At 40.2% G+C, this 26,514-nt stretch overlaps 1 protein-coding gene across 3 annotated transcripts in view; it reads left to right on the plus strand.

Annotated features, from left to right (window-relative positions):
* Positions 1 to 26,514, plus strand: part of LOC102303056 (plexin-A1) — a 315,477-nt gene that overhangs the window by 36,315 nt on the left and 252,648 nt on the right. For all 3 annotated transcript variants that reach the window (XM_042224566.1, XM_042224568.1, XM_042224567.1), the window contains exon 2: positions 8,370 to 9,742. In XM_042224566.1, coding sequence (XP_042080500.1) covers positions 8,567 to 9,742 — 1,176 coding nt within the window. In that variant the 5' untranslated portion in view covers positions 8,370 to 8,566. The remainder of the gene's footprint in view (positions 1 to 8,369; positions 9,743 to 26,514) is intronic.

Raw genomic sequence — 26,514 nt, forward strand, 5'->3', positions numbered from 1 at the left:
CAAATGACACGGGTTGAAATAAAATTGACACCACAAAAAAATGTAAAGAGGGCTTTTAATATTACTCTGCTTACATACAGCGTTTTTTTTTTATCTTTGGTGTTTAAGGTATAACTTTGTGCAAGTTATTGTGGGCAGAATTGATATAAATGTAGCTGAGGTGATTTGCGCGTTTGCTCCTTTTGAACAAAAGTGCGGAACAGTTGTCAGGATTTCATTTTATCTGGAAAAAATCCTTAAACCCTTTCCATTCTGGCGAGCTTGGGGGAGACAGAGTGAGTGTATTGTAGGCGAGACTCAGTCAGATTAAGAATGATTAAGGCTCATCCACTCAGCTCTGCTCGCTGTGGATTCCCACTGCACTTTCTGAAAGAGTGATGGCTGATCTGCACCTGTCAGCTTGAAAAATAAGCGCGTGTGAGCGAGTCTTTGTATCTGTGGGCGTGCAAGCGGGAGTTTGTCTGCCTGTATCTCTGGCTGTGTTTATGCAAGTGTGTGTTTTTCCCCAGGAGATTTACGCCTTCCTGCGTCTCTTTGAGTGTGCCTGTGTGTTTGTGTGTGCTCCCTAAAAAAAAATGTATACTTAGAATGCAACTTTTACCTAAGCTTCTGTTTCCATGTGTGCGTGAACAGCTTTTTATGAATGAAGTCAAATTACTGCGCTGCCTGCTTCATCCTTCTCATCATCTCATTTAGATTGTTAGAATCAAATTTTCTGTGTGTGTGTGTGCGTATGTAATAAACTGTGTTAAACCACAGAGATGTATTTTCTTAATTTTTAATTGATTTCTATATAACTAAAGGATGTTAATGTGTGTGTGCAGTGTGAAGCCACCTCTCTATCGGTTTGCTTTCTTTTGTGTTGTGTGTGTGCATGCAGCTGTCTGTGAGGTCAGTGTGTCTGTTGTGGAATGCGGCTGTAAATGAACCACTGTGTCCCCACTGCATGGTGCAGCAGCCCACATGTGCACATACACACACACAGAGTCTGACCCACATTCTCTTTATACTCACACAAACACGTCTTTTGGGGGAATTCATGTATGAATCTAGGTTTTGCAGTCCTGGAACAGTTAGATTATCTTATATTAGCCAGTGCCCAGTACCATCCATCCATCCATCCATCCACCCAATTTCTCCGCTTATCCAATTCAGGGTCACAGTGGGCCTGTAATAGAGCAAGAGCCGGTGTACATCCTTGGTAGGTCACCAGTCTGTCATATGGCTAACGCATAGAGAACCATTCGTGTTCCCATTCACGACTATGACTAATTTAGAGTCACTATTTCCTCTAACATGTAGGTGTTTGGACTGTTTGAGTCCAGTTTACAAGGAGAGAACCCACAAAAGCACAGGGAGAACATGCAAACTTCACACAGAAAGGTGGATTCGAATCTAGAACTTTCTTGCTGTGAGGCAAATCCAGCAATTTGATTCTGTATTATAATGACAACCAATACAATGCTGGATCTAAGTATTTTAGATGTCATGACATATACAGTAGTACTGGTTTTGGCATCATCCATTTGTTTTTTCATACGAAACAAAACACGATATTTATCCTTTTTTTATCCTATGTTTGGTTTCATTTCTGCAATCACAGTTATCATTACTGGCAGATATAGCAGTGGCACATGAAGAGAAAACAACATTACCAATAAATACTGTTCAGTGAAATACATGGCTAACTCCCTCCCTTCCTACTGGTCTTTCTTTATATCTGTCCATCTGTTGAAAACCAGGAGAGGAGGATGTGAGTCGACTACAGTCTGCAGTATTAGTACTTGTCAATATTACGACTTTTGGAAAATGGATTCCAAATAGAAATCTCCTCACGTTCACGAGTGTGTCCGTCTCCTATCCCTCTTCTCACATCTCCTCCTCTGCTGTCCTTACCTGACCTGTACTGTGACTGTAATTTTGCTACCATCTGTTGCAATAAGCGTGGAGGGTTTTTTTGTTTTGTTTTTTACTTTAAAAGATCCCATCAGATTTTCTAAGCATAGGCTGATTGTGTCTACCTTGACATATCTAAAAGAAAATCAGTTGGTGTGCTCATTTTTGATGGCTTACCATTGACTTTTGCATATGACATACCCGTTCACATTGTCAGTACTTTAAGTACTGTCAGGTATTTATTAAGGGGGCTTCCTTATTCACAAGAGGTCACCACAGCAGATGTGTCTACATGTTTGATTTGCCAGAGATTTTATGCCAACTGTCCTTCCTGACACAACCCTCACATTTATCCGGTCTTGGGGCTGAAACTAGGAGTACACAACCGTATGAATCCCTGAGGTTGGCTCTGTGTCTCCTCTTGGAATTAAACCAGGAATCTTCTTTATTAAATACTATCGCTTTGGCATAAAATCTGATTTCACTTCAGAGTGAAATCACTAGCATCTTTTTATTTGCTGCATGGAGCTCGCATTATATTTTATTGTTTAATAATTAATTACATCAAGTCTTAGCAGTGCAACTCATTTGGATGAGGCATCTTTCATCATTAATTTCAGCCTCCATATATGAAGTGAAAAATTGACATCAAATGACTTACTTTTTCACAAAAAATCTATATACGAGATTTAAAAAAATACCTTAAACAAGTTCTATTTCTATTGTCCCATACGGGGCAACACCTTAGGATTGCAATGGAAAATTCCCACATTAGCTCTCTTGTGTGTAACCATGGTAAACAGTTTTCTGTTGAGTTTGTGGCCTCAATTTTTTCAAGTCTCATCCAATCAGAGATGAAAATTAAACCCCCTTTAAAGTCAAAGGGAAACAAAACAGCTGGGTATGTTTTATCCTGTGATTAACAACAGCATGCTGTATTCCACTGTTTCTCCTCAGGCCTTCGCTCAAAGTTTCAGAAAGGAACTTTACTAAAGAATAGGTGACATTACTGTGGTTACATCATTTATGGGGGAAGGGAACTAGAAAAACTTTGTCCATGGGATAGGAAGTTCTATATTTGACAGTACAAACCACCAGACTTATGTAATATTACTGCAGCAATTGTTGTCTCACTCGTCAAATTTAAAGCAGCAGTTGAGATCTGTTAATGTGAATATTAGCATGAGAAACTGTTCAAGAAAAGTCTACTCTTCACTTAGCCCAGACACTGTGGTCTGTGCCCCCTACAAGCCAGAAAAACAGCTCCTCCTGCATCGAAGTGGTTGCCTACTCATGATTTGTGAGTTAGGTTGAACAAAGTCTCTCCTAATTAGGTCCTCTTCAGGTTCTCCAGGTTAAACGTCTTGATTAGCTCCAAACTCTATGAAAGCTAAATTCCAAATAACTTCAGGTGTAAAAGTGAATGAAACTTTTTGGAGTTAGACGTAAACCCCATTTAAACTGTAGCAACACGATTATGGTGACGTGATTATAAGTTGAAATCCAAACCTCTGGGCTCACGTCCTTTAATCAACAAGGTAATAAATGTAGGTCAAGTTTCCAAGCAGCTCAGTCCAACTCCAATGTTTTCTTTCTCTATGGCTCTTTGTCCAGAAAAAAAGTGTTTAAATTGGAAAAGGTATCTGTATAAATGTTTATACTTTGCCTGAGGTTTTCAAAGTTTCATTATGTATGCCTTGTGTACGTATTGTACAGTTCACATATAAGCTGACGCGTGTGGATGACTGTTTGACAAGTAATTAAGATGGACCAGATGCAGAATACGCTCACACATATACAAACAGACTCGCATGAAGCGAGGCCGGCAGGCATGAATGTGAGCTCCATGCTGAAGAAGTGGTGTGTATAAATTTGCTTAAGTGTTTGGCTTAGGTCTGTGGCTGTGTGTGCAATCGATGTGCCAACAGCAATAAATCAGCTCGGGGCAGACCTGAATGCCTCAACAGCTTCATCTGACGTGGCCGGTGGGCTTGGGGATATCCCTGACACAAAAACGCGTTCACGTTTAGAGGTGAAGGCCTTTATCAGATGAGATGCTGATCAGCTTCAAAGAATTAATGATGCGATATATCAGGTGATATATCAAGTGCCATATTTTCCTGATTAGAGGTGGCTTTAAATGATGAACAACAAGAACACCAGATAGTATTTTGCGTCACTTTAGAAGCTTGGGCTTTAGTATGGAGTTGCAAATGCCTTTTGCCAGCAGACTCCAGTGATGCACAGGTAGTGTCGATAAACACTCTGTACAAGTTTGTTGGTCTTAAGCTTTTAATTTCCCCAGGTGTGGATGTCCCAGCAAGTTTACCCCAAGGTCAGACTGTGCAATGCTCAGAGAAAATACAAAAAAGCCCCAGAGCTGCACCTCAGGCTCTACCAACTTCACTTTAGCACATTAAATGTTAAAACTATTTTACTGTACAGCGTTACCAGGAGATCTAAAAAGAACACAGTAACATAGCTTAGGTTTGCAACGTTACATGTGAACAAACCACCACTTCTGGAACAATGTCCTTTGATTGGGTGCTACTAAAGTTGAGATGTTTGGCCTTAACGCACTGAACTCTGTTTGGTGAAAACCAAATGCAGCATATCAGCCTAACTGCTTTATTACCTACTAAGCACGGTGGTGGAGGTGTAATGATTTGGGCTTGTTTTCCATCCACAGAATCATGAACTCTTCTGTGCTCGAAATTCAGCCAAATTGGGTCAATGGTAGGGCTGGGCCATATTATACCTTTCACAGTAATACCGGTACAATTTTAAGCAATGATAAGAAAATGAAATATCGCGATAGAATATGGGTAAAACGCGCAGGCGCAGTGTTTTTGTTTTCAAACGCTCATACGCACATGGCGGAAAAAGCATGGCAGCGACGGAGAATGAGAAAGGCGAAAGCGGATCGTTGAATGAAACAGATGAACCAGAATTGGTTTGTGAAAATTGTGCAACTTCAGTGGTGTGGAACTGGTTTGGTTTTCGTCTGTCAGATACACACCAAAACACAATTTTTTGTAGAACATGCCACGTCATGTAAGAACAGCTGCTTGTTTAAGTGAAAATAAATTGATGGGTTTTTTGCACTAATAGAGTTGTGGAGTTGTAAAGTATTTTGTCTCGTGCCAGTTATATCTTTATTGCAAATTTTCAAATATGTATCATGATAAATATTTTGGGTCATATTGCCCTACCCTAGCCAACAGGACAATGGTTCTAAGCACATCAGCAAATCTACAACATAATGGCTAAAAAAGAAAAGAAACATGGTGCTGCAATGGCTAGGTCAAAGTTCAGACCTCAACCTGACGGAAATGCTGGCAAACATTTCAGTCAGACATGTAAACAGACATGTGCAGCTTAAATCTATAAAATAAGTGCAAAAATCGAAATTGTAAAATTTGTGAAAAATAAACATTCACAAAATACAATAACCATATAAAAGAGTGACAGAGACGTGAATTGGGAGGCAACAAAGGAAGAAAAATTGGTTTCACATCAGTTTACTCTGTCGCATTTTTCTTTCATCATTTGTGAATCCATATTCACATTTCTAGCAAACTTGCCTCTTAATAACTGCTATTTTCTTCTTTTGATCTAATTCCAACATAAAAGAAAATACTTTCAAATCACTACCTTGTGTTTTTCAGTTCATGCGTTCCTCTTTCCTCTCATCTCTTTGTCCCAGTTTAGTCAAACAGCGCCTGTAATCATCAGCACTCAGCTCCGCTGGCTATTGAAGCAATACGGCCACAGAGTTCACATGTGCTGTGTGGTTTTCACTTATTAATAGAATGTGTAAAGTACATCAGAGAAGGTGAGACAAAAATGTTCAACAATAACCGCGCATTCTTATGTTGTCATTTAGTATAGCATGCAAGTCTTCTCCTTTCTCTTAAAGTGTTTGTGTATTATGATAAAGTGCACGCGCGGTGCCTGACTGCATGTGGGAAGGTTCGTTTTATGTCACTTAAGTTTACATGTGTGAGGGTATGCGGCACGATGAAGTCAATGAGGTCTGTGATAGGGTTTAGAAATGCTTTTGACCGCGTACTGTATGTGTGTGTTATATGTTCACATTTTTTTTATGTGTCCAAGATGCTAACAGTGGGTTTATTGTCCTGATGGGACAGGCAACAGCATCGTCATCTGGGCCACTGTAATCATGGCTGGGCAGGAGATGAAAGACACTATTGACAAGAAGTGTCTGAGAGAAGAGAGAGAGAGGGAGAGGAATGTAATGAAAGGGAGAAATAAGGAACAGCGGCAGAAACAGGAGACGAGAATAGTTTGCTGTCCAAACTCCATTATGAAACAAGCCTTCGCTTTGTTCTCTGCATGAACTAATGAAAAGAAAATTGAACAGTACTGTATGTGGTTAGCCTTTGAACCGCTATTTTGTTTTTGTGCTGGTTAGTTTGAAAGACATTGCATATCCATATCCATACCCCTCATTGGTTTGAGGGCTACAGTTGTAATGCTCCAAGCTTGGGATCTAAACTGGCCTCATCTTGGGTTTTCTCTGACATTGCTTGGAGGGGTTGTGCTCAGTTACCTGCTAATGCTAGCATTAGCTAGCTAGTGTGGTTAGCAAAGCAACCGTGTGATTCACTGTGATTTTAATAAGATAGCTAGCAAAAAAGTAGTAATAAAAATAATGGATGTGTTGTGAAATACACGCGACTCAAATTTCAACTTATTAAGTTGACCTTAAAGAACTTTCTTGGATGTAAGGCAAATTTTAATGGTTTGTTAGCATGACCCCATGACCGCCACAAAGTTTTATCAGAACTCAAAACATTTTGAGCTACCTTGATCAATTTTAAACTGATCAATTACATTAAAATTTAATCTCCTACAATTTGAATGAATAGGGAAAATATCTATAGAGACCAAATTGATTTTTCTAGCAGGCTGAAACCATGTTGGGGTTTGCTTTGAGGTTGTTTTGTTTGTTTGTTTGTTTTTGGTAGAACGTTTAAACTTCTTCTCCTTTTGGAACAAACCTCAGTTGACCAGTTGAAGAACTTCGCAATTTTTTAAAAAACTTCTGCTGTTGTTTCATTTTGCAGTTTGCTTGTACTTTGTGCGGCCAACTTTTCCTATCGCTTCTGTGCTTTTTGCAGGGTTTTGATATGTCACTTATATTTTGTATGAGCACAGTGTTGCTGGGGCAACATGGATTTTTTTTACAGCATCCCGTTTGACCACTATGACAAAACTGGCAGTAAGCTGACTCTGCAGTGCCGTCAAGCACTACAAGCGTATCCCTTCTTGAACCGTACCAATCATTTCCAGTGAAGTTACACAGAGAGGAAGAGGAAAGCTCTAAAATGGTGGCTTCAGGGTTTGTTAACTTGTAGACATGGATACTTTTTTGCCCAAATAAAAGGCTTTTTATTCACATAGCAAAAAGAGGTTGCCTATAGCCAAATGAATTAGCGCTTATATGCCAAAATCTTTTTGGTTAGAAAAATGCTTCACCTTCAAATCAACCAAGTCAATTTCACCTTCATAAAATTGACTTGGTTGATGTGGTGCAGCTCGCAGGCGCGCCCTGTCCAGGATGTGCTGTGTCTCTGGCCCTGTCCAGTGTCACCTTGGTAGGCTCCAGTGCAAAGTGCATTTTGGGATAATCTCAAGCTTCCCATGACCCTAAACCATAAAAGTGAATATAAAGTGAAAGTAATGGAATATAGATGAATGGTCCATCCGCTTTTCTCTTTCCTTACTATTTTCCCTAGTTTTCATTTATAGCAATCTTTCCAGTCATCTCCACTTCCACTGGTATGAAGCCAAATAGCTTTCACTTCTCTCCCTCTCATCGTCTCTTCTGCTTTATCTGCTTTGACCAGTTCCTCCCTCCGCCTTTCTTTTTCAGAAGGCAGGCTGCCTGTATTTCTCTGCTCTGTTTCCCTGTAGTAAATATACTTTAGGACTCTCATGCATGCTCTGCTTGTAATTTATGGGTGTTTACCTGCTATCACACATCAGTGGTTGGCCCTGGGTATGTGTGTGTTTTAGTTTAGGTTTTTTTGTATACGTATAGCAAGCTACCTCTTCTATATGTCTGCTTATGAGCACATCTACAGGTTTTGAGGTGTTTGTGTATTTATGTGTGTGAAAGTGCACCCTGTCCGCTGAATCCTTTAATACCTCCAGACAATCAATAAGCAGAAGAGCAATGCTCAGCCCCTGTCTTCTTTTAAAAGATGCACTCCACCGAGTGGTGCGAGCCAAGAGTCGAGAAGTCAATAAAACAAAGCCGATAGTGCCCTCATTTGTATTTTTTCTTTTTTTGGTTTCTGCTTTCAGCATCTGGTCCTCAGAGTCTGAGTCAGAGTAATATTTAGTGGCTTGTCATTTTGATGTATTCAAATGAATAATTGTTGGCAGTTCTCTGGAAGTGTACAACTATATATTGACAGTTTTCGTTGTTTTTCCTTTTTTTGCAGGGCTGGTGGCAGACAAAGCTGAGGATCAGGGGATGAGGTTATAGAAACGACAGCAGAGACAGGAGGAATAAAGGACGGGGGAAGCCAGTTGCTCGGAAACTCCTCTTTTGCATCTTTTGCACCCCGCGCTCCTCTAAGGCGTTGACTGACCCTGTAAAGGATTACACATTCACACACCCCCTCCCCTCTTCACCACCATGTCTTCCCACCTTAACCCTCCCCTTCTCATCCTCCCCATCCTCTTCCTTGTACTTCCTCTCTCCATCGCTTCTACCTCTACTACTCCTTCCGCATCCCCCTTTCTCTCCTTCTCCCCTCCTGAAGGAGGCCTGACACATTTGGTGGTCAACAACAAAACCGGCGAGGTCTACTTGGGTGCCGTCAACTGGATCTATAAGCTCTCCAGCAACCTCACCAAGCTACGAAGCCACGTCACCGGCCCTGTCACAGACAACCCTCGCTGTTACCCTCCACCTGGTGTACAGTCCTGCCCCCACGAGCTGGTGCAGACCTCTAATGTCAATAAACTCCTTCTGCTCGATGCTGCCCACAACCGCTTGATTGCATGTGGAAGTACTTCCCAGGGAATATGCCAGTTCCTGCGTCTGGATGATTTGTTCAAGCTGGGCGAACCCCACCATCGCAAAGAGCATTATCTATCCAGTGTGGCCGAGGCGGGCACCATGTCGGGCGTCGTGATTTCCCCGGATATTTTTGGAGGCGGAGGGAAGCTCTTTGTCGGCACTCCTATCGATGGCAAGTCTGAGTACTTCCCCACACTGTCTAGCCGCAAGCTGATGTCCAACGAGGAAAACGCTGACATGTTCAGCTTCGTGTACCAGGATGAGTTTGTCTCTTCCCAGCTCAAGATTCCCTCAGACACGCTCTCAAAGTTCCCCGCGTTCGACATTTACTACATCTACGGCTTCAACAGCGAGCAGTTTGTGTACTACCTCACCTTACAGCTCGACACCCAGCTCACTTCCCCAGATGCGGCCAGCGAGCAGTTCTTCACCTCTAAGATCGTCCGCCTGTGTGTTGACGATCCCAAGTTCTACTCCTACGTTGAGTTCCCTATTGGCTGCACCAAGGACGGAGTGGAGTACCGCCTGGTTCAGGATGCTTATTTAGCCCGGCCGGGGAGCCGGTTGGCACGTTCGCTTGGTATTCAGGAGCACGAGGAGGTTCTATTTACTGTGTTTGCGCAGGGTCAGAAGAACAGAGCCAAGCCGCCGAAGGAGTCAGCTTTGTGCCTGTTCACAATGAGGCAGATAAAGGAGAAGATTAAAGAGAGGATTCAGTCGTGCTACAGAGGAGAGGGGAAACTCTCCCTGCCCTGGCTGCTCAACAAGGAGCTGGCCTGCATCAACTCGGTGAGTGTTTGAGACAGTAACTCCCAGAAGTGTTTTCTTTCCTTGTGATCATCCGTACCTGTGTGGATTGTTTCCTCCTATGATTGTGCAACCTTGAATTTTGCATTTTTTAACCCCGGAAAAGGAAAAATTATGTCTTTTTTATTGTTTTTGTGAAGCTTGGTTACAGCTTTTATTTGTTGATAGCCTTTCATTACCTCGCACCTTTCCCAAAGCACTGAAGTGATCACAGATTCAGGTTGTGCCAATACCAGCCGTGTCTGAGAAGGTTCTGTCCAGTCAGCAAAGCAATTTTAATAGATTAATTAGAGGTTTTTCATCATCAACACATGATCATAGTGAGGCATCTACTTGGAAAAGTTGGTAGAGCCAACAACCCGAAAACACACCTTTAGTGGGCGTGAGAGAGGTAGGCAGTGAGGTAAACCACTGTAAGCCATGTGAGTAAATAGAGTCTTTAACTTAACAACTCATTATGCATCTATAGTTATTATAAGTGCTTTTGGATTCTTGTTATCGTAGTATTTAAAGTCTCAGTATCATGTCAAAGGGGCCAGGTTACTGCTTTTCCAGAAAAAGGGAGATCCATACTCCTCTCCTCTTCTTAGTGAGAACCAGATATCTACTTAGTGGGTAAAAAAAGAATGTCAGCATATCCTCAGACATGGCAAAGTGATGTTTTCCATTTTGGTTAGGGCAATCAAAGTGTAGGCGCAATTCCACATTTTGTGCCACATGGAATAAATGTTATTATAAGAACAGCATTTTAACATAGTGGGAGAATGTGTTTACATGATCTTTTTAAGAAAGAAGCTGTTTGTTCTAAAGCAGAACATCCAGTCTACCTGCAGCACAGTAGCCAAACTTCCATAAAGTGTCTAATGATCCATGTGAAGGTACCAGATGTGGAACTAAAATACCTAAATTAGAATAAATTGACTTCTGGTTGTCAAGTGCCGAGAGAAGTACCAACACGGGCATGAGCTAGAGGGATCAAAACTTTCATGCATCCCAAATTAGTTTTTAATTTTGTTAAAATGTCCCCATATTTCTTTAGTCTGAGCACACAACAGCTGTCTTGCTGAGATTATGTGTTGTTGTTTTTTTCTAATAATTTCATCTAAAGGTAGTGGATGGCTTGTCTTTGCTCATACTCATAGATGAGCTGGCCTAAGGGTGTCTTAGAGACACAAGTGTGTGTGTGTAAGTGTGTGTGTGCTTCACCTGCTCCTGTCACCCACATGTCACACACACTCACAGCCCAGTATCCTCATGAATAATTCACCTGGTCTCACCTTCTGTTATTTAGTCGGTGCTCCATAACACCCTGCCATAAATCTCTGAACTACTCTCCACCTCCCTGTCTCCATTTCCTCTTCCCCTCTCTGCTATTCCATCTTCTCTTTCGCTCCTACGTCTTTACTCTAGTCCCATCATTAGCATAAGGGCTTCTTTCATTTGCTAACCCCGCTCTCCCTCTGCTTCTTCTTTTATCTTCTTCTTTCTTATTCTGCTCCGCAACTCTTCTTCTTGACCTTTTTTCCTTGTCTTTAATTTTTGACCTGCAACCCCCCCCCCCCCCCCACTTTCCCTTTTTTTTTTGCAATCTTGTTTCTTTTGGTTGCCTTTAGCTTCTTCTGTCTCATTCCCCTTTTTCTCAAGCCTTTGCTCTTTCACCATCTCTCTCTGCCCTCTCCTTGACTTTCCTCTGAGTGATGAGGTATAGAGTGACTTAGTGTGTAAAGCCAGAGTCTGGATGTGATCTGAAAATACAATGCGGATAGAACAGACGATGCAGCGATAAAGGGGAGGAGAGTGATGAAGAATGACAGAAAGTCGGAGTGGTGGGTTTTATGGAAGGTGGGGGCATGGACTGCTAGGAAGGAAGACAAAAAAGGAGGTAGCAAAGACAGAAGAGAAGGTGTGAAGAAAAGTGTGACCGAAGCCTGGTCGTAGGTGACAGGAATTAATTAAAAAATGTTAGAGATAAAGGAAGGCAGAAGACGTAGAAAGCTAACTAGCAGATCTTTTTAGCTACACTAGCAGCTCTAGATGTGTCAGTCAGTCAGTCCAATTATGGAAAAACTGCTGGATGCATTGCCAAAAAATGTGGTCATTCAAGAATATAGTCTTCAGTGATCCTCTGATCTTACTGTAAGCAGATAAAATAAATAAATAAATATATTCATTTAGCATTGGAAGAAAACCTTCATAAACGCCCTGTTGAATTCTTATTCAGTCCCATATTCAGATTAACGCAGACTGCATTCCCATCAGCCCTATCTGTAATTTTTGGGAAAGGTTAATTAGCAGGTATTAGCTAAACATGTTATTCTGCGACTGTTGACATAGTGCACATTATAGGTGGCAATCATTAGCACTGCAAAACTGTTGGCAGTCCCATAAGTATTTGCTGTGCTTTTTGAGAATGGCTAATTAATAAGTGTAAGCTTGCTAAACATGTTAAACTGTAATTGCTAACGTGGTCAATGTTATATATGCGAAGCATTACTTTTGCAGCATTGTTACAGTAAACATGTAAGCCTGCTGTATTGAGCATTCAGTTGTTGACAGAGGCAGCTGATTAATGTGCCACTTTGCACCCAGAGAAGAAAGGTTACTTAAATATGCTGCACAATGTTAAATTAATGTGTTGATTTTAATAATATTATTAGCAATTTTAGCATTGCACTACCATATTGTGCTTTATTTATGCTAGTACATGTCTGTTTGAGCTGTTGACCATTAAACGAAAATGAGGTCCACAAATGCTAAGAATGGTTCATTTCAGCCATTTCTTGGTGGTTGCTTAACTACTTGGTGACGTTATAAGATACGATGTGTAAGTCAGCTTTTGTAGCGATACATTAGATGCTATTATCATGAAATAAAGATGGGTAGACTGTTTTTATATGGTGCTACAAGGGACACATGCTTCAAACAGCCAATTTTAGCCAATTAATATCTGACTATAATAAAAACATAAACTAGACCTGCAGAAATTTGGGTTTGTGAAGCCACGTTTCTGCATTATTATGTTTTTTTGGTCTAGACCCTCGCACTCATGTTGGGTAAAATGTACACGGTTGTGATATGAAAGAATTTCCCTTTACTTGAGCACAATACAGATTTTCAAATTTCCCTGTTATGTTGAGCATGTTATAATTGCTCATTGACTTTTCTTCTTTAAAGTGTCACAGCTTGGTGCAAGACAGAAACAACATCTCTGTCACAAGCCCGCTGGTGGTGTGCAAGCTGCGCACCTATACAGTAAACTCACAAGTGGTGTGCAAGCTGCGCACCTATACAGTAAACTCACAAGGCCATTGTGAGTTTACTGTATAGGTATGCAGGCGATTATGCTAATGAGCATACAGTTACACGATCGTCCTTTATGGCCATCTGTCGTTCTCCCCGCTATCGATCAAGGTTGTGTTGGTGGAGCTCGCTCTGGGATAGCGCTGTGAGAAATTCATCATCTTGTACAGGCATGTTCATAGTTTCCTGATGGGAGCGGTGACAGCTCGTTGCTTTTGCGTGAGTGTCATGTGGAAACTATCAGCACAGGCTCATTTGAAGAGACAAGGTCAGGTTATTCGAACAGTAATCTCTACCTGAACTCTATCAAAGTTAATCACTTTGTCTGACGCGAAATCTTTCTATTAAGCACTTTTTGGGTTATTGTAACAAAAAAAACAAAAAAACCCACAAAAAAACAGGTCACAGTTTTATATGTGCCCAACCTCACACTCTAAAACTTCCAAATTTTCTCTGGCAGCTTAGGTGGTGTAATATAAAAGTTTGGGTAATCATCGGTATGATGTTTGTTTTTCAGAGTCTGTATGATGCAATTTATCCAGTGAGTTGAGAGATTTGGGACTTCCATTAAAGCACAGAGTATAGTGTGCACAGGTAGATCATGAAATCTTTAAGCTAAGAGAGCAACAGGACCAACTGGAGGGAATTTCTGTCCTGTGTTTGTACTCAAACGTCCTGCCACATTTCAGAGATTTGTTTGCTCAGTTTGCTTGCCTGCTTGCCCGGGGGTCAGTAACGGTAGAATGAACATATAGTATCAGGGAACATAGTTAGGAAAACAGTGATAGGGAAAGTGAGAGATAAACACAACAATGGAGAGACAGATGGACAAAGGTTTCTTAACTCTGCCCAGAACAGTAACAGTGAATGTTATCCCAATTCTTACAATTGCTTAGAAATTATATAAAAAGAGACTTCGTAGTAGTTGAAGCAGGGAAGTGTGATGTGAGGAAATAAAACAGGTGTCAGGTGATGCTCACAGGCTGTCAGCAAAGGTGAAAAACTGTACAATCAATGTTAACCTCTCTGAATGAGCTGGACTCAAAATGTTTACTCCCATTCATTTGAAGCTACAGTGCGTATACCTTTCATCTTTGCCTTGTAGGTGTGATGACATCAAAATGCGGTCAGTATAGAAGTACAAAAGGGCTTAACACACCCACATTTATCAGAATGTAGTTAATGCCGGTCTCTTTGTTGGCAGATCTATTTTTACTCTTCTTCTTGGACGATCAGCCGGCCAGTTCCAAAGACAGATTTACAGTAGCGCCAAACTCTTTCGGTTTTTATGATGATTCCTTTAACTGGACTCTATGGCATGTTCACTTACTTGGAAGTGTCCTTCTATCACTGCGCTGACCTGAGCTTTTCAATCACTGTTTTTTAGCTGAGTTTGTGCTCCTTTGTTCTCATGGTGTCGATTTTTCCACCAGACTGGCTCACTAAAAGTCGAACCTTTCAGATTGCATCGGTATATTTATGTTACAATCAGCTAAAACCCCCTTGACTACACACCATCCACTATTTAAATAATTATGTAGCTTCCAAAAGCTGCTGGCAGTAGCAGTGATGATTTTGGCATGTCCTTTAAAAGGGTGTCATCCAAACATGTGTTTTAAAGGGCCATTTAGAACTTTTTCTCTTTCTATGAAATTAATATTTTTTAATAAAAATATTTTTACGTTCTATGGCTAATGCTGTATTCACCCAGTTTTTTTTAAAGGGGACCTACTGTGATTTTCTGTTATACTTTGACTTTTAATAAGAGTTGCAAATAATGAGATCAGCTTATGTGCAAGTAATCCCTATACGCTGAAAGGTCAGGCCTCCATTGATCCATTGGGCCACCATTGGATCTGTACGTTAGTGAGAATGGATAATTATGATAAGGTCAACTCCAATCAGAACATTGCTTAAATGTAAAAGGAAGGGAATTCAGATGACTGTTTTCAGAGAGCAGGTCGAGCACGGCCTGGTATAACAAATGCACAAGAATTATTTTAAACTTTAAATCATGCAACATTATAAAACTAAAAAGATTTGATTTGTGTGGGTCATCTTCTCCCATAGCTCTACACCAGATTAGGTGTGTCTGGGATTGCAGGTCTCTCCCCGTGCATCGTGATGTCCGCTTATTATCAGGAAGAGGCCAGCGTTGGTCCTGCGGGAGTTAAACTGAGTGGTGGGTGACCTTCTCTGGCTGTGGGCTGGAGTCCAGCTCCACAGCTCTGCGAGCAGCCCGACCCAGCAACACTACAGCCTTAGCATGACTAATGAGACTGATTCAGGCAGAGAATGGGAGAGATACTATCCTCTGTGTGTATATATGTGTGTGTGTTTAAGGCTCACTTTATCTCCATTTTTTTCTGCCTCTTCCCCACTTTGTATACTTCTCATATGTGTGTGTGTGTGCCCACCTCTTATCCTGGCCTCCAAAGAAGCAGGACAAAACAACGGTGAAAACAAACAGAGGAAAATGGCCTGATAATAAGAGCGTGCAAGTGTTCGTGCATGTGAGTCCACACTGTTTGCACAAAACAAGGTGGACGTCAGTGGGAAAATTGCCTGCAGAGAGCAAGAAGACTCCTCTATTGTTACTGCTCCCTCTCTCTGACTGACTCTGCCTCTATCTTTTCTCCCTCTCTTGCTTGCTCTGTCTCTATTTTTCTCTGAGCATAATAGTGTTTATTAATATTTATCAGTGTTGATCACTGCTGGCCAGGATTATAGTCTATTTCTGTGGCATTTTGTATTCTGTCTTCCAGGCGGCTGGTGACTAAGTTCGTGCATATGTATTTGTGTCCATTCACGACTTCATTCTTTCCTGATCTTGCCATTGTGTCTTTAGTCTCATTAGTGATGGGTCTCATCTACATTGCATTACTCTTTGGGCCTGCTGGGTGGGGAATTTGAAGGCTTCAATGGCTGTACTTATATTACCATTTTCTTAATATTTGATGAAGAAGCTTGATCATTTATCTTAAAGTAAAATATACAATTATCAGCGCAAGCACAATGCAGTAGGGATGAAGTGGGAACTCTAACAGTGGTAGAAGTTCTATTCATTTTAAGCAAATAAGGTTTTCTTTTACTTGGAACATTTTGATTTGGCCCTGGTTAAACAATTAGGTGATGACATTATCTGAATGTTATTAGAAAAGCCTGGAATTCTGTGTACATACGTGAAAAGAGATTACTTCTATGAGTCCCAAAGAAGGCATTTAGCTGAAAAAGAAAGCTTCACTAAGCTAAAAATTCCCTTCTGTGCACTGTTAATAGTGAGTTAAAGCTAAAGAGCTAAGTAGCAATCTGTAATACATACAGCAATCAGAATTTTATTCCCGTTAGTTTATTTTGGATGAATGAAGCAGAATTAAATAACCTTAGTAATTAAAATTAATAATGTATTGTGACACAACTGTTTTCTTATCAATTAGCCTCCAGCTAGTTTAAGCTAATTATCTAACTGGCTCCAAGCTAAGCACCATAGAGAGAGTATGCTACTAAACAGCAGTCTGTTGAAGAGCTACGAGACTAGCTAGACTCAACCAAAATGCTCAAAGCACAAAACAAGACACATAAAGATACTCAGTGTTTTTTACAATTGTGTTTATTACTTAGGTTTTCAGGGAGCTTTCAAATGGGAGTTTACAGTGGTGAGAAATACTCATAACACTAGCTGTAGAGTTGTATTAGCTAAATTTTAGAGGTACTTAAAACTAAAATTTTGTTATAATCTATCTTTCAATTGTTGTCAGCCAAATCTGTCCAAGTGTCTTTTGCCTTGACATGTTCAGGTCCACAGACTGAACATGTCAAGGTATTGACAGGTCCATAGACTGCCATTCGCCTATATCCAGCCTGCATGCCTTATTCATTTTCACCAGCACTTTCGTTCTATATGTTTTCTATCTAACACTCACACCGGATACATTGGACAGTAACTTGAAGTTCAGCATGCAGATTGAAGCAGCCAGGGATTGAACCACCAACCTCCCAATTGATATATGACCTGCTCTACCACCTGAACTACACAGCAAATCCAGCATGTCCAAATTAACACTGTCGGATTTGATTTCAACACTATTAAAGTGTCTATATTGGTCCACACCAGAGAGTGTTAATTTAACTCTTTTTGGAGAGTTGGTACGTTAACTCTGATTTAGTGTTAAACACCAAATCTGTCTGGAGTTGATAATTTAACACTTGGTGTTAAGAGTTTATATATTAACTCTCAAAGAGTATTTTAGTTTAACTATGTAAGAGTTATCTTCTAATTAATTCTAAAAAGCGGGAATTTTACTGTTCTGAACTTCTAGAAATTTCTTTTGGAAATAAACATTTACTAAAAAGACGCAATGGTTCTTGAAAAACATTTATTCTGAACTGTGCACCACAATTTCAAAACATTTTCTGAAAGATGTAACAGTGTACATGTTCTCACTTTCATTAGAATTTTGTTTATCAAAAGGTCTGACATGGTAAATGCAAATAACAGCATTCTCATCACTTATTTCTTCAATACAATATGCATGTCCTTCATTCATCCCTTTGTGGAACTTCAACGCACTTCTGCTCTCCCCCATATTCCATCTTCACAAGCATATCCTGTGTGGAGATTGAATAAAAATTAGTTGACACTAATTAATGGCACAAATAATCCAGTAAACAATTGCAGCACAGTAAAAAAAAAAGGAATCTTCTTTGATCCATTACTCGTTAAAGTATTTTCCCAAAAGACAAGGATACAGGCAGCAGGTAATACTGAACTAAATGTAAAACCTCAACCTTTTTCATTTTTACCTAAACCGTGTGCACAAAACTCTGGAGGGATCTAAATGCTAACATAAGTCAGGACTTCTGCTACTGCTGTTTGCTCATTTTTTAAATTTTTTTATGGGAGGTCATTTTCAGGCTTCAAGTAGCACCATTATACCAACATTTCACATTCTAGACATTGTTTTAGGTGCATTTGACCAAAAGTTTGACTGAAAATTCACATGCAAGCTTTTTTTCAAGGCTGTGGTATTTGCCCGCAAACAATACCTTTCAGCTAGCTAAAACAGAATAATATCACCGAGCAACATGGCTAATGCCTTTCACACAGCTTTGTCTCAACTCCAAAGAGCCACAGAAGTAAAAGCTAAGAATAATAATTGAAACAATCTTTGAAAAAATGACTTACCAAGCATGGCAAACAACTCAAATATGTAGAGCAAAATGTTCTGAAACGGCTTCACTTCAGCTTTGATTGGAGCCTATGGTGCTGGGGGCGGAGTCTGTGAATTTACTCTATTAGTGTCATAGCCCCTGTAGGAGTTCAGTTAAGAGGTCAAGAGTTAATGTTTCCATTGTAACACCTCCAGATTTGACATAGAAACACTCATTTTTAACGCTCGATTTTAACTACTATCATTTTACACCTCAGAGTTACATTAAAAGAATGTGACTCTACTTAGAGTAAAATTAACTCTACTTTTGCAAGAAGACTATTAACACCAAAACATTTAACACTTTTGAATTTGCTGTGTACAACCACCCCAGAAAGCTTAGACAAAGTCTCATAGTGATAGCAACCACTACAAAGAAAAGTCAAAGGACCAAATTTGTCCAAATTTAACTCGTCAGATGCTTTTCATTGGGAGCTGTTGTAACTGTTGTAGGACTATTGTAGCATAGCTGGAGAGGCTGAACATTTGGCTTTGTGACTGCTGAGTGGAAAAGGAGCAATGTGTGTGATAGTTGATTGCAGTTAGAAACAGCACAAAATTTCATTTTTCTTGTGTTTTCCTTGATGTCTTATGTGTATTGTGGACTTCCTGCTTTCAAGGGATTGGACTAAGAGTCAATTTGTTTGTTGGATGGGTAGGGAAGAAAAAAAGTCTGACTTTCATTCTGAGTGGCACCCCAGCTTTTGCCAGAAACTACTACACTTAAGAAACTTAAGATTGATGATGGATAAATTATTCAGATTCATGATCTATCACGGTTTCAACTGTAGGTGGTTCACTATTGTCTGCGCTACAAGTGAATAAATGAAATACAGTAATATAGTTCTGCATTATGAGCTGTTCCAAAGTAATGGGGCATAAATGTGTTCTCCCCCAAAAAAGAGGCGCTCAACCTATGATCTGTACGTTGCCTTGCCTTATTTTGCTACTGTTGACACTGTTTCTAGAAGAGCAGGTGATTGCACTGAAAGCAGACTGTGTTATCTGAGGCTAGAGCGGGAACTTCCCCTTTGTATTAAAAAACTCAAGTTTTTTATGACTCTGCTGGAGACTAAGTGACTTGGAAAGAGATTCTTTTACAGCGCTGTGATAAATACATGCGGCATAGGGGTGAATTGCTGTCAGATGCTGTCTAGAATACAGCCCATTGGGGGGGAAGTACTTTTTGATGAGGTGCACTTTTCTCTCCTGCCTTTTAAAGACGTTTTGATGCATGACACAGCGAAATGTTAGATACCTCGAGGCATTTTAATGAATTCAGCCGTAACACTTCCCCATATGTTTTTGTGTCGTGATATTTTCTGCTCCAGGGTGAGTCACATAAGCCCCCCTCTTCATATTGAAATCTCCTAATTTATATTAATTCAAAACAGGGAAATTCTCCGATCCAGTATGAATGGAATGGTGCCCGTTAACTAAACTTAATGCACAGTGGTGTTCATTGTCAAGTGTACCACATGACAAAGTGGATTAATGGCTGCAGTGGCACTCATGAGAGTGTGAGCTTGTTACGGATTTGGAGTGTTTGGAGCTTGTGACTGCTTAGCCTTAAAGCTGTTTGAGTTGGATCTGAAGTGACCTTTTTCTCAGAAACTCAGCAGCAGATTTCCAAGTTGACGCTGAACAGAAATATCAACAGTGAGAGCGCAGTTTAAGAATCGCTTTTTAAAATGAATAGTCCTTCTCTATTAGGCTGAGAAAAAAAAAGTCTGGAGCTGGTGCAACTTCACCAAATAGAAGAAAAACAATTCTCCTATTAGCTATTTAACTGGGTCAAAAAGTCAACAGCTTCCTCCCCCTTTCACTACGAGCCTCTGGTGGTCGTCCAGGCCACAAATCAATGCAGCACATTCACAAAATGCTGACCTGCAGCATCTAATGAAGAGTGTAATTATTTATTGATGGGCGTTTATGCTTTCTCGTGTTTGCACGGGTTTATCACAGACATCTGTGCACGCATGTGTGTTAGCGCCGCCGTATTCATTAATTAATGCATATTTGTTCCTTCAATTATTCATATACTGTACGTGGAAATGGAAGGGGTATATTCATGCATGTGCAGGTTTACAGCAAATGTACAGGATTGTCCCAGCTTCGTTTGGGTTCTCCTGCCAGCTACTCAGCAGGCTCTCCAAGGCGAGATAAAACTTAAAGACGTCCCTTGGCGTCCTCTTTTTTTCAGTCTGGATATGGATACGCATACACAGGTCTGAAATCCATTTTGCCTGCAGCGATTCAGTTTTTACTTTATGTATCTTAAACATTTCACTACCAACATGTCTTAGAAATATGTTTAATTTTTCACTGGAACTATGTGTTGAAGAAAAAAAGGTTGCACGACAACATGGGAACTAATAAGAACTGTTGAACAGCACAAACTTTATAGTCAATAATGAGTCAACTTCTTTTCCCCCCAGATAACAGTATTTCACTCAAATGCGGCTGACATCTGCAGTTTTCTGTGTGTCACGTTTAGCTTTGAGTGGTAGATATCAGGATGAGGCTATGATGCGACATCCGGGCCTCTTTTGGCACACCCAACATTTGGGGCTACTCGTGTCAGCGCCATCCTATGACTTGTCGGTCACATGAGGCCCACTCAACACCTGCTGTAACCCGTGTCAAGCCCCAGCTCATAACATTTGGGCCACATCTGGTCTGAACAGTAATTGCCAGTGCCGTATCTGAGGCATAAATGCCAGCCAGATCCCAAATTAGGCCCAAATGCATCTGTTTTCTGGGTTTGTTCACATCATAGTACGTTTATGCTAGATATATAAAATTAATTTACATATATACACTAGGGCAGAGTTAGTACACAGCTAAGGACTAAAACAGTCACTTTTCCCAAATGCATTATTGCATCTTATGTAGCCCCCATTGTATGCAGCATAAAGTGTAATACAGCAATGCTTCAAGTTGAAGATGTCTGTGAAGGTTCTCAGTCATCCAGGTCATCGTAGTCAAAGGAGCTTGCAAAGAAAAGCGTCTGGACTTCTTTAAGTTAAAGAACTTAAAGAAGTCCAGACGCTTTTCTTTGCAAGCTCCTTTGACTTCAAGTTGAAGAGAAACTCTGATCCTGAATATGATCAGTCTTTAATCACAATTTTAATATGTTTTCCCAAAGAAAACCCATTAAATTATTATTATTTAAACCCCATATATTATTCCCTATATGTCTATATGTTGTCAATACAGTCAGTCAGAGTAAGAAACATAGTTTTAAATAGCTCCATGTAGCATTATTAGCACTTTAACCTTAAGATCATTCTATTGATCTTGAAGAGGAGGTCAGAGGTCAAATGTGATGTGATATTTTTTATCTTTATTTAATCTTTACTCTCTGTATGTCTGTAATAGATGCCACAGTTCTAAGGCTTTTTGTCAATTTTTGACCAATAAATAATTAAGTTGACCTTGAAGACCTTTGTAGATGTAATCCAAATTTTAATAGATTGCTAACATGACCCCACTGTACAGCCCTACGAAGTTTTATCAGATCATCATCCAAACTTTTTTCGAACTATTGTGTTCACAGGCAGAATGACACGCACACACGTACACACTACCAACAACATAACGTCTTTAGTGAAGGAAATACAGCATTGTTAAAATCATTTGATGTCATGATATTAAGTGTGTGCATCCAAAACCACCAAAATTTATAGATGAGCCGGCTTCTCTATTAAGTTTCTGCTCATATCTGCAAGATGATCAGTGCAGACGTTGTTGTATTCAGTTCTTCTAATGATGCACTGTTGACTGGTCCCTGTGAAAAGCATTTTGGATCAGTTGGTATAACTCACATAAAGACGCCGTGCTGCAGTGCAGAAATGTATTCCTGCTATGATTTGAGTCAAAGCGAGTAATTCGTCCTTGCTGACTCCAAAGTTTGTGATGTGCTACCTTTTTACATGTTTTCTTACAATACATATATGTATGTGTGTGTGAATTTTGTAACTCAGCCACTTGTAATCCTGTTAAATTGCACATAGCATGCCATTTGATTTCAGTCTGGTTGCACCGCAGTGTGCATGAATGCATGGAGTTGGAGCTGCATGCCTGTATTTTCAGCTTGTGTTGCTCTGTGTCACTCTGTGCCTGCCACTCTCACCGTACAGCCCCGTAGTATTCTACAGCCTCTCATATTTGGGTGAATTTCTGTAGAGGTCTGTAATAATTGGATTATGGCTGTCAGGGAAGGCTTTAGTTCAGATTACACAGATTTTAGTGTGCAGTGCTCAGATGGACAGAATAGCTTAAAGAGCATCATCTGGCTCATGTTACATAGAAAGTGCATTTTGGCAAATTCACAGATGTGATGTTTGCCTACATTTGGTAAATGTAGGCCAAGAGTAGCAGATGCGTTCTGGAAACCAAAAGTGTTTCTGTATCCATGTATCTGTGTCAGTCTAGACGTCTGTGATGTCCTAATAAAGTTTTCTGGCCCTTAAAATCCTTAAATATTACAGTAGATACCAGCCAGTACTGATCCAACCTGAAACTATATATACCTCAGCACAGCTCGGTACACCTGCCCAGTCTCAAGCTTAAAAACGAGAGAATATAAATATTATATTATTATTATATTATTGTGCTGAAAACCTTTGAAAAATATTGATTATTATCTCACAAATACAGAGAATAGGTGTACCCTACTGATCCAAGCGCTGAAGGTCACGTTTCAAAAGTATTAAGTCGGTGTATTTCATTCCTGAAACTGAAAATTCAGCTGCCTGCACAGAGCACACAAACATCCCACAGAATTTATGCTAATTAGCAGCAGCTGAAATGATCTGCCAGTGGTCCCCGTCTTAAGTGCTTAAAGCATGTCTTTGATTTCAGACTTTAGACAATCTGTATGTTATTTTCATTTCAGGTGTGTGGACTTAGTCATTCAAGTTGTTGAGTGAAGCTGCTGTTCTGAAGGAATACAGCTTTGCAACAAGATGCTGATGGCAAGCTCAAAAAAGATGTTGGCATTCAACACTGTATCAACTACAGCAGTTACTCTAAAAGGGGGGAACAAGTACCCCCAACTGTAAGTGATTATTGAATCTAGCACAGCAATGCATTACTGAAAAATGTAATGTGATTACATTAACCCCCAACCCTGACTATAACCGTGAAGATATCCTAGACAGCAAAACTAAAACTAAGAAGGCCTGAGAATATAACATAAGGAAACCAACCGGGAGATACCTGCTTAGGACAAAACTCAAAATGCCATAAAGAATAAACGATAAAGAAAATGTTAAAAAAAAAAAACGAAATTCAAACGTCCAGGACTGTGACATCAAAAGCAGCTAAGAGACATAGCTTTAAGCGTTGATGTTCAATACAGTAAAACTGTATTAGTTAAAATTCTGAATCTTAATGTAGATGAAGGTAAGTCATGATTACATGTTGTGTTACAGTACAAATTTCACTAATGTGAAGATGAAAATAGACATTTTTCCAGCAGGCAGTGTTGAAAATATGTATGACTGCTGTCAACAAATCTACTGTGCCAAGAAAAAAAAGCCCCGACATGGCAGACTGGAACTTTCCATGTGGAATTAGCTCAGTTGATGGCAGAGGCTATCTGGGGTAAAGCGAGCTGCTGTCCCACTGTGGCACATTAACCTATATGGCCAACTGACACTCAAGTGTTGGATCCTAGCCCTCTCTTCCCTCAGCCTCTAGGGATTTCTCTGCTTTGTGCGTTTTGTTTTGCTTCACACCTTCATGAATTTATGACCCAGAAAAGTTTCCCAGTGGGGATCAGTTCTTCACAATTGCAGAGACTAACAGGGATTTCAAATGTGCTCCACCTTGTTTTGGAATTCACCAGGGCACCACTTAAAGCAACAGGACCCGCATTCGTGATTCATCCTCTCCGTTTGAAAGTCGGCAATTAAAACTAATTAACCCAAAAGTGTGTTTCAAGGCGTTTTAAAGTACATTGAGTGCCATAAACACTGAACTCGATGAGGCATCCTACATGCGTGGATTCCTGCACCAAGGAGTGGAAAAACGGAAGAAGGGATGGCTTTAGTTAGGAAGTTAGACAGTGGGTTATTTCCAGAGCTGTTCAGATAATTCCAAATTTACTCTATGGTGTTTTTATACTTGCGCATGTTGTGCAGACGCTGTTTATAAGGGGAATAGAGTTCAAAAATACAAAAAAGAAGTGGGAAATTGGGGGTTGATGTGAGCGACAGAGTGCAAAACACGCTGCAGTGTCATGCACAGACAAATACGTCTTCAACAAGTTTACACATTGCAGGTCAGTCAAGTGTTATGTGTTTTTATGTGAGTTATGTTTCAACTACTTTGACTGTTTTTAGTTGAGACGTTGAGGGTGAAAGAAATCGAGCCAAAACGACAAGAGACGCGCACAAGACTCAGGTTTGGGTGCAGAACAATGAACCAGCAGAGTGCAAGAAAACTGTGCAGAATAAATCTAGCTGTGAAATAAATGTTGATCTCTTGGCATCCCAGCTATTCCGCTGACTCTCACCTCTGAGGCTGAAGTTTCGCTCTCTCTCCCTTTTTCGCCTGCAGCTTTTCGTTCCACCAGAGCACATCTCCATGCTGCCAGGCTCTCCCTACATCCCTCCATTAATACTCCTCATTTCATCCAAGCCAAAACAACAGATGCTGAAATGTCGAAGTGTCTTCCCTCCACCCGTGAACTCGCAGAATAGTGGAGGGAAAAAAAAGAGAAAGCATATTTAATTTTTAAAATTTATTTATTTATATTTCCCACATAAAAAGCCACTGACACCTCGTTCTGGATGTAATAACGAGGATGCCAAGTAAATGATCTGCCTTTTTTATTTGTTAAACTAAAGTTAACAGTTCGTTGACACGTTAACATTTTTTTGAACAGTTTTTTTCGTGTTTTTCTCCAGCTGCTGTGTTAGTGTGTAGTGGATAACTCAGCATGGTTTAGTTTGGAGTGCTTTTTGCAAATAATCTGGCAGATAACAGAAATGGTTCTCCCTTTTTTATTTTTCCAAGACTGGCAACATCTATTACAGTGGTATTAATTTGTATTAGTTTCCAGTTGTGAATCGCTGAACCTGAAAGAAAAACCTTTAGTGGCCCTTAACTAAACATCTGTGAGTGCTTGTATATACAAAAAAAAGACAAGTGAATTCAGCTTTCTTTTCAATAAATATTTGGGATGGCAGTTATTTTTAAAGCCATGAAGCATCTATATTTACATATATTTACATTTTCACTTACATCTCTCTATTTCTTGGCATTTCTACCCAAAGGCTACTATAGCAAAATCTGCAAACAGTTCAATTGAATTCATTTCATTTATATAGCACCAAATCCCAACAACAGCTTCCTCAAGGCGCTTTATATTGTAAGATAAAGACCCTAAAATAATACAGGGAAAACCCCAACAATCACACGACCCCCCTGTGAGCAAGCACTTGGGGACAGCGGGAACGAAAAACTCCCTTTTATCAGGAAGAAACCTCCAGCAGAACCAGGCTCAAGGAGGGGCGGCCATCTGCTGCGACTGATTAATGGTGATGGGAGGATGACAGGATAAAACACATACAGTGGGAGTGAGAGATTAACAATAAGTAAATATTGAATGCAAAGTGTTGCATAAACACACAGAAGTTCCACAGAGGAGAGGCCTGAAAGCTGAGAGGATGTGCTATCCATACACTTTGTGGGTAGAGTGCACAGCTGGATAGCGGCTAGAAAGTGCTACAGTAAATAACATCTTGATGCCTGCTCAATCATCCAGGTGAGGAAATCCCAAAAGTTGATTCTGTTCATCCGGATGTAGCGTTTTCAGTGGGAGAAACATTTTGACGCTCATTCAAGTGGCGTCTTCAGTCTCCTGTAAATAATATGCATGTAAAATACTAGAATTTCACTCAAAAGAACCGGAGCACAGCCAAGCTAGCCATGTTAGCTAGGCTTTAATAATACCAAAGTTGGAATGAAATATGAGTTATACATATGATTATGATTACCAGTATTATCTTACATTAGATTATATGGGGATTGACTCACTGTTGGAGCTAGCCTCAAGTAGCCGTTCAAGCAACTGAAGTTTTTGTCTGCCCAAAAGGTTGCTGCTTAATTAATCCAGCTCCTTCCCCAAAAGAATACCTTGGTGGGAGATGAATAGAGAGAACTCATTTGTGTGTCTTTTTTATAACTGTTTCATATTGCAGTGTCATGGCTAAATCCCTAAATTAGGTTGTT

Source organism: Haplochromis burtoni, unplaced genomic scaffold, assembly GCF_018398535.1.
Source record: "Haplochromis burtoni strain Fernald_Lab_line unplaced genomic scaffold, NCSU_Asbu1 Contig_141, whole genome shotgun sequence".
In the NCBI taxonomy this organism is placed as follows: Eukaryota; Metazoa; Chordata; class Actinopteri; order Cichliformes; family Cichlidae; genus Haplochromis; species Haplochromis burtoni.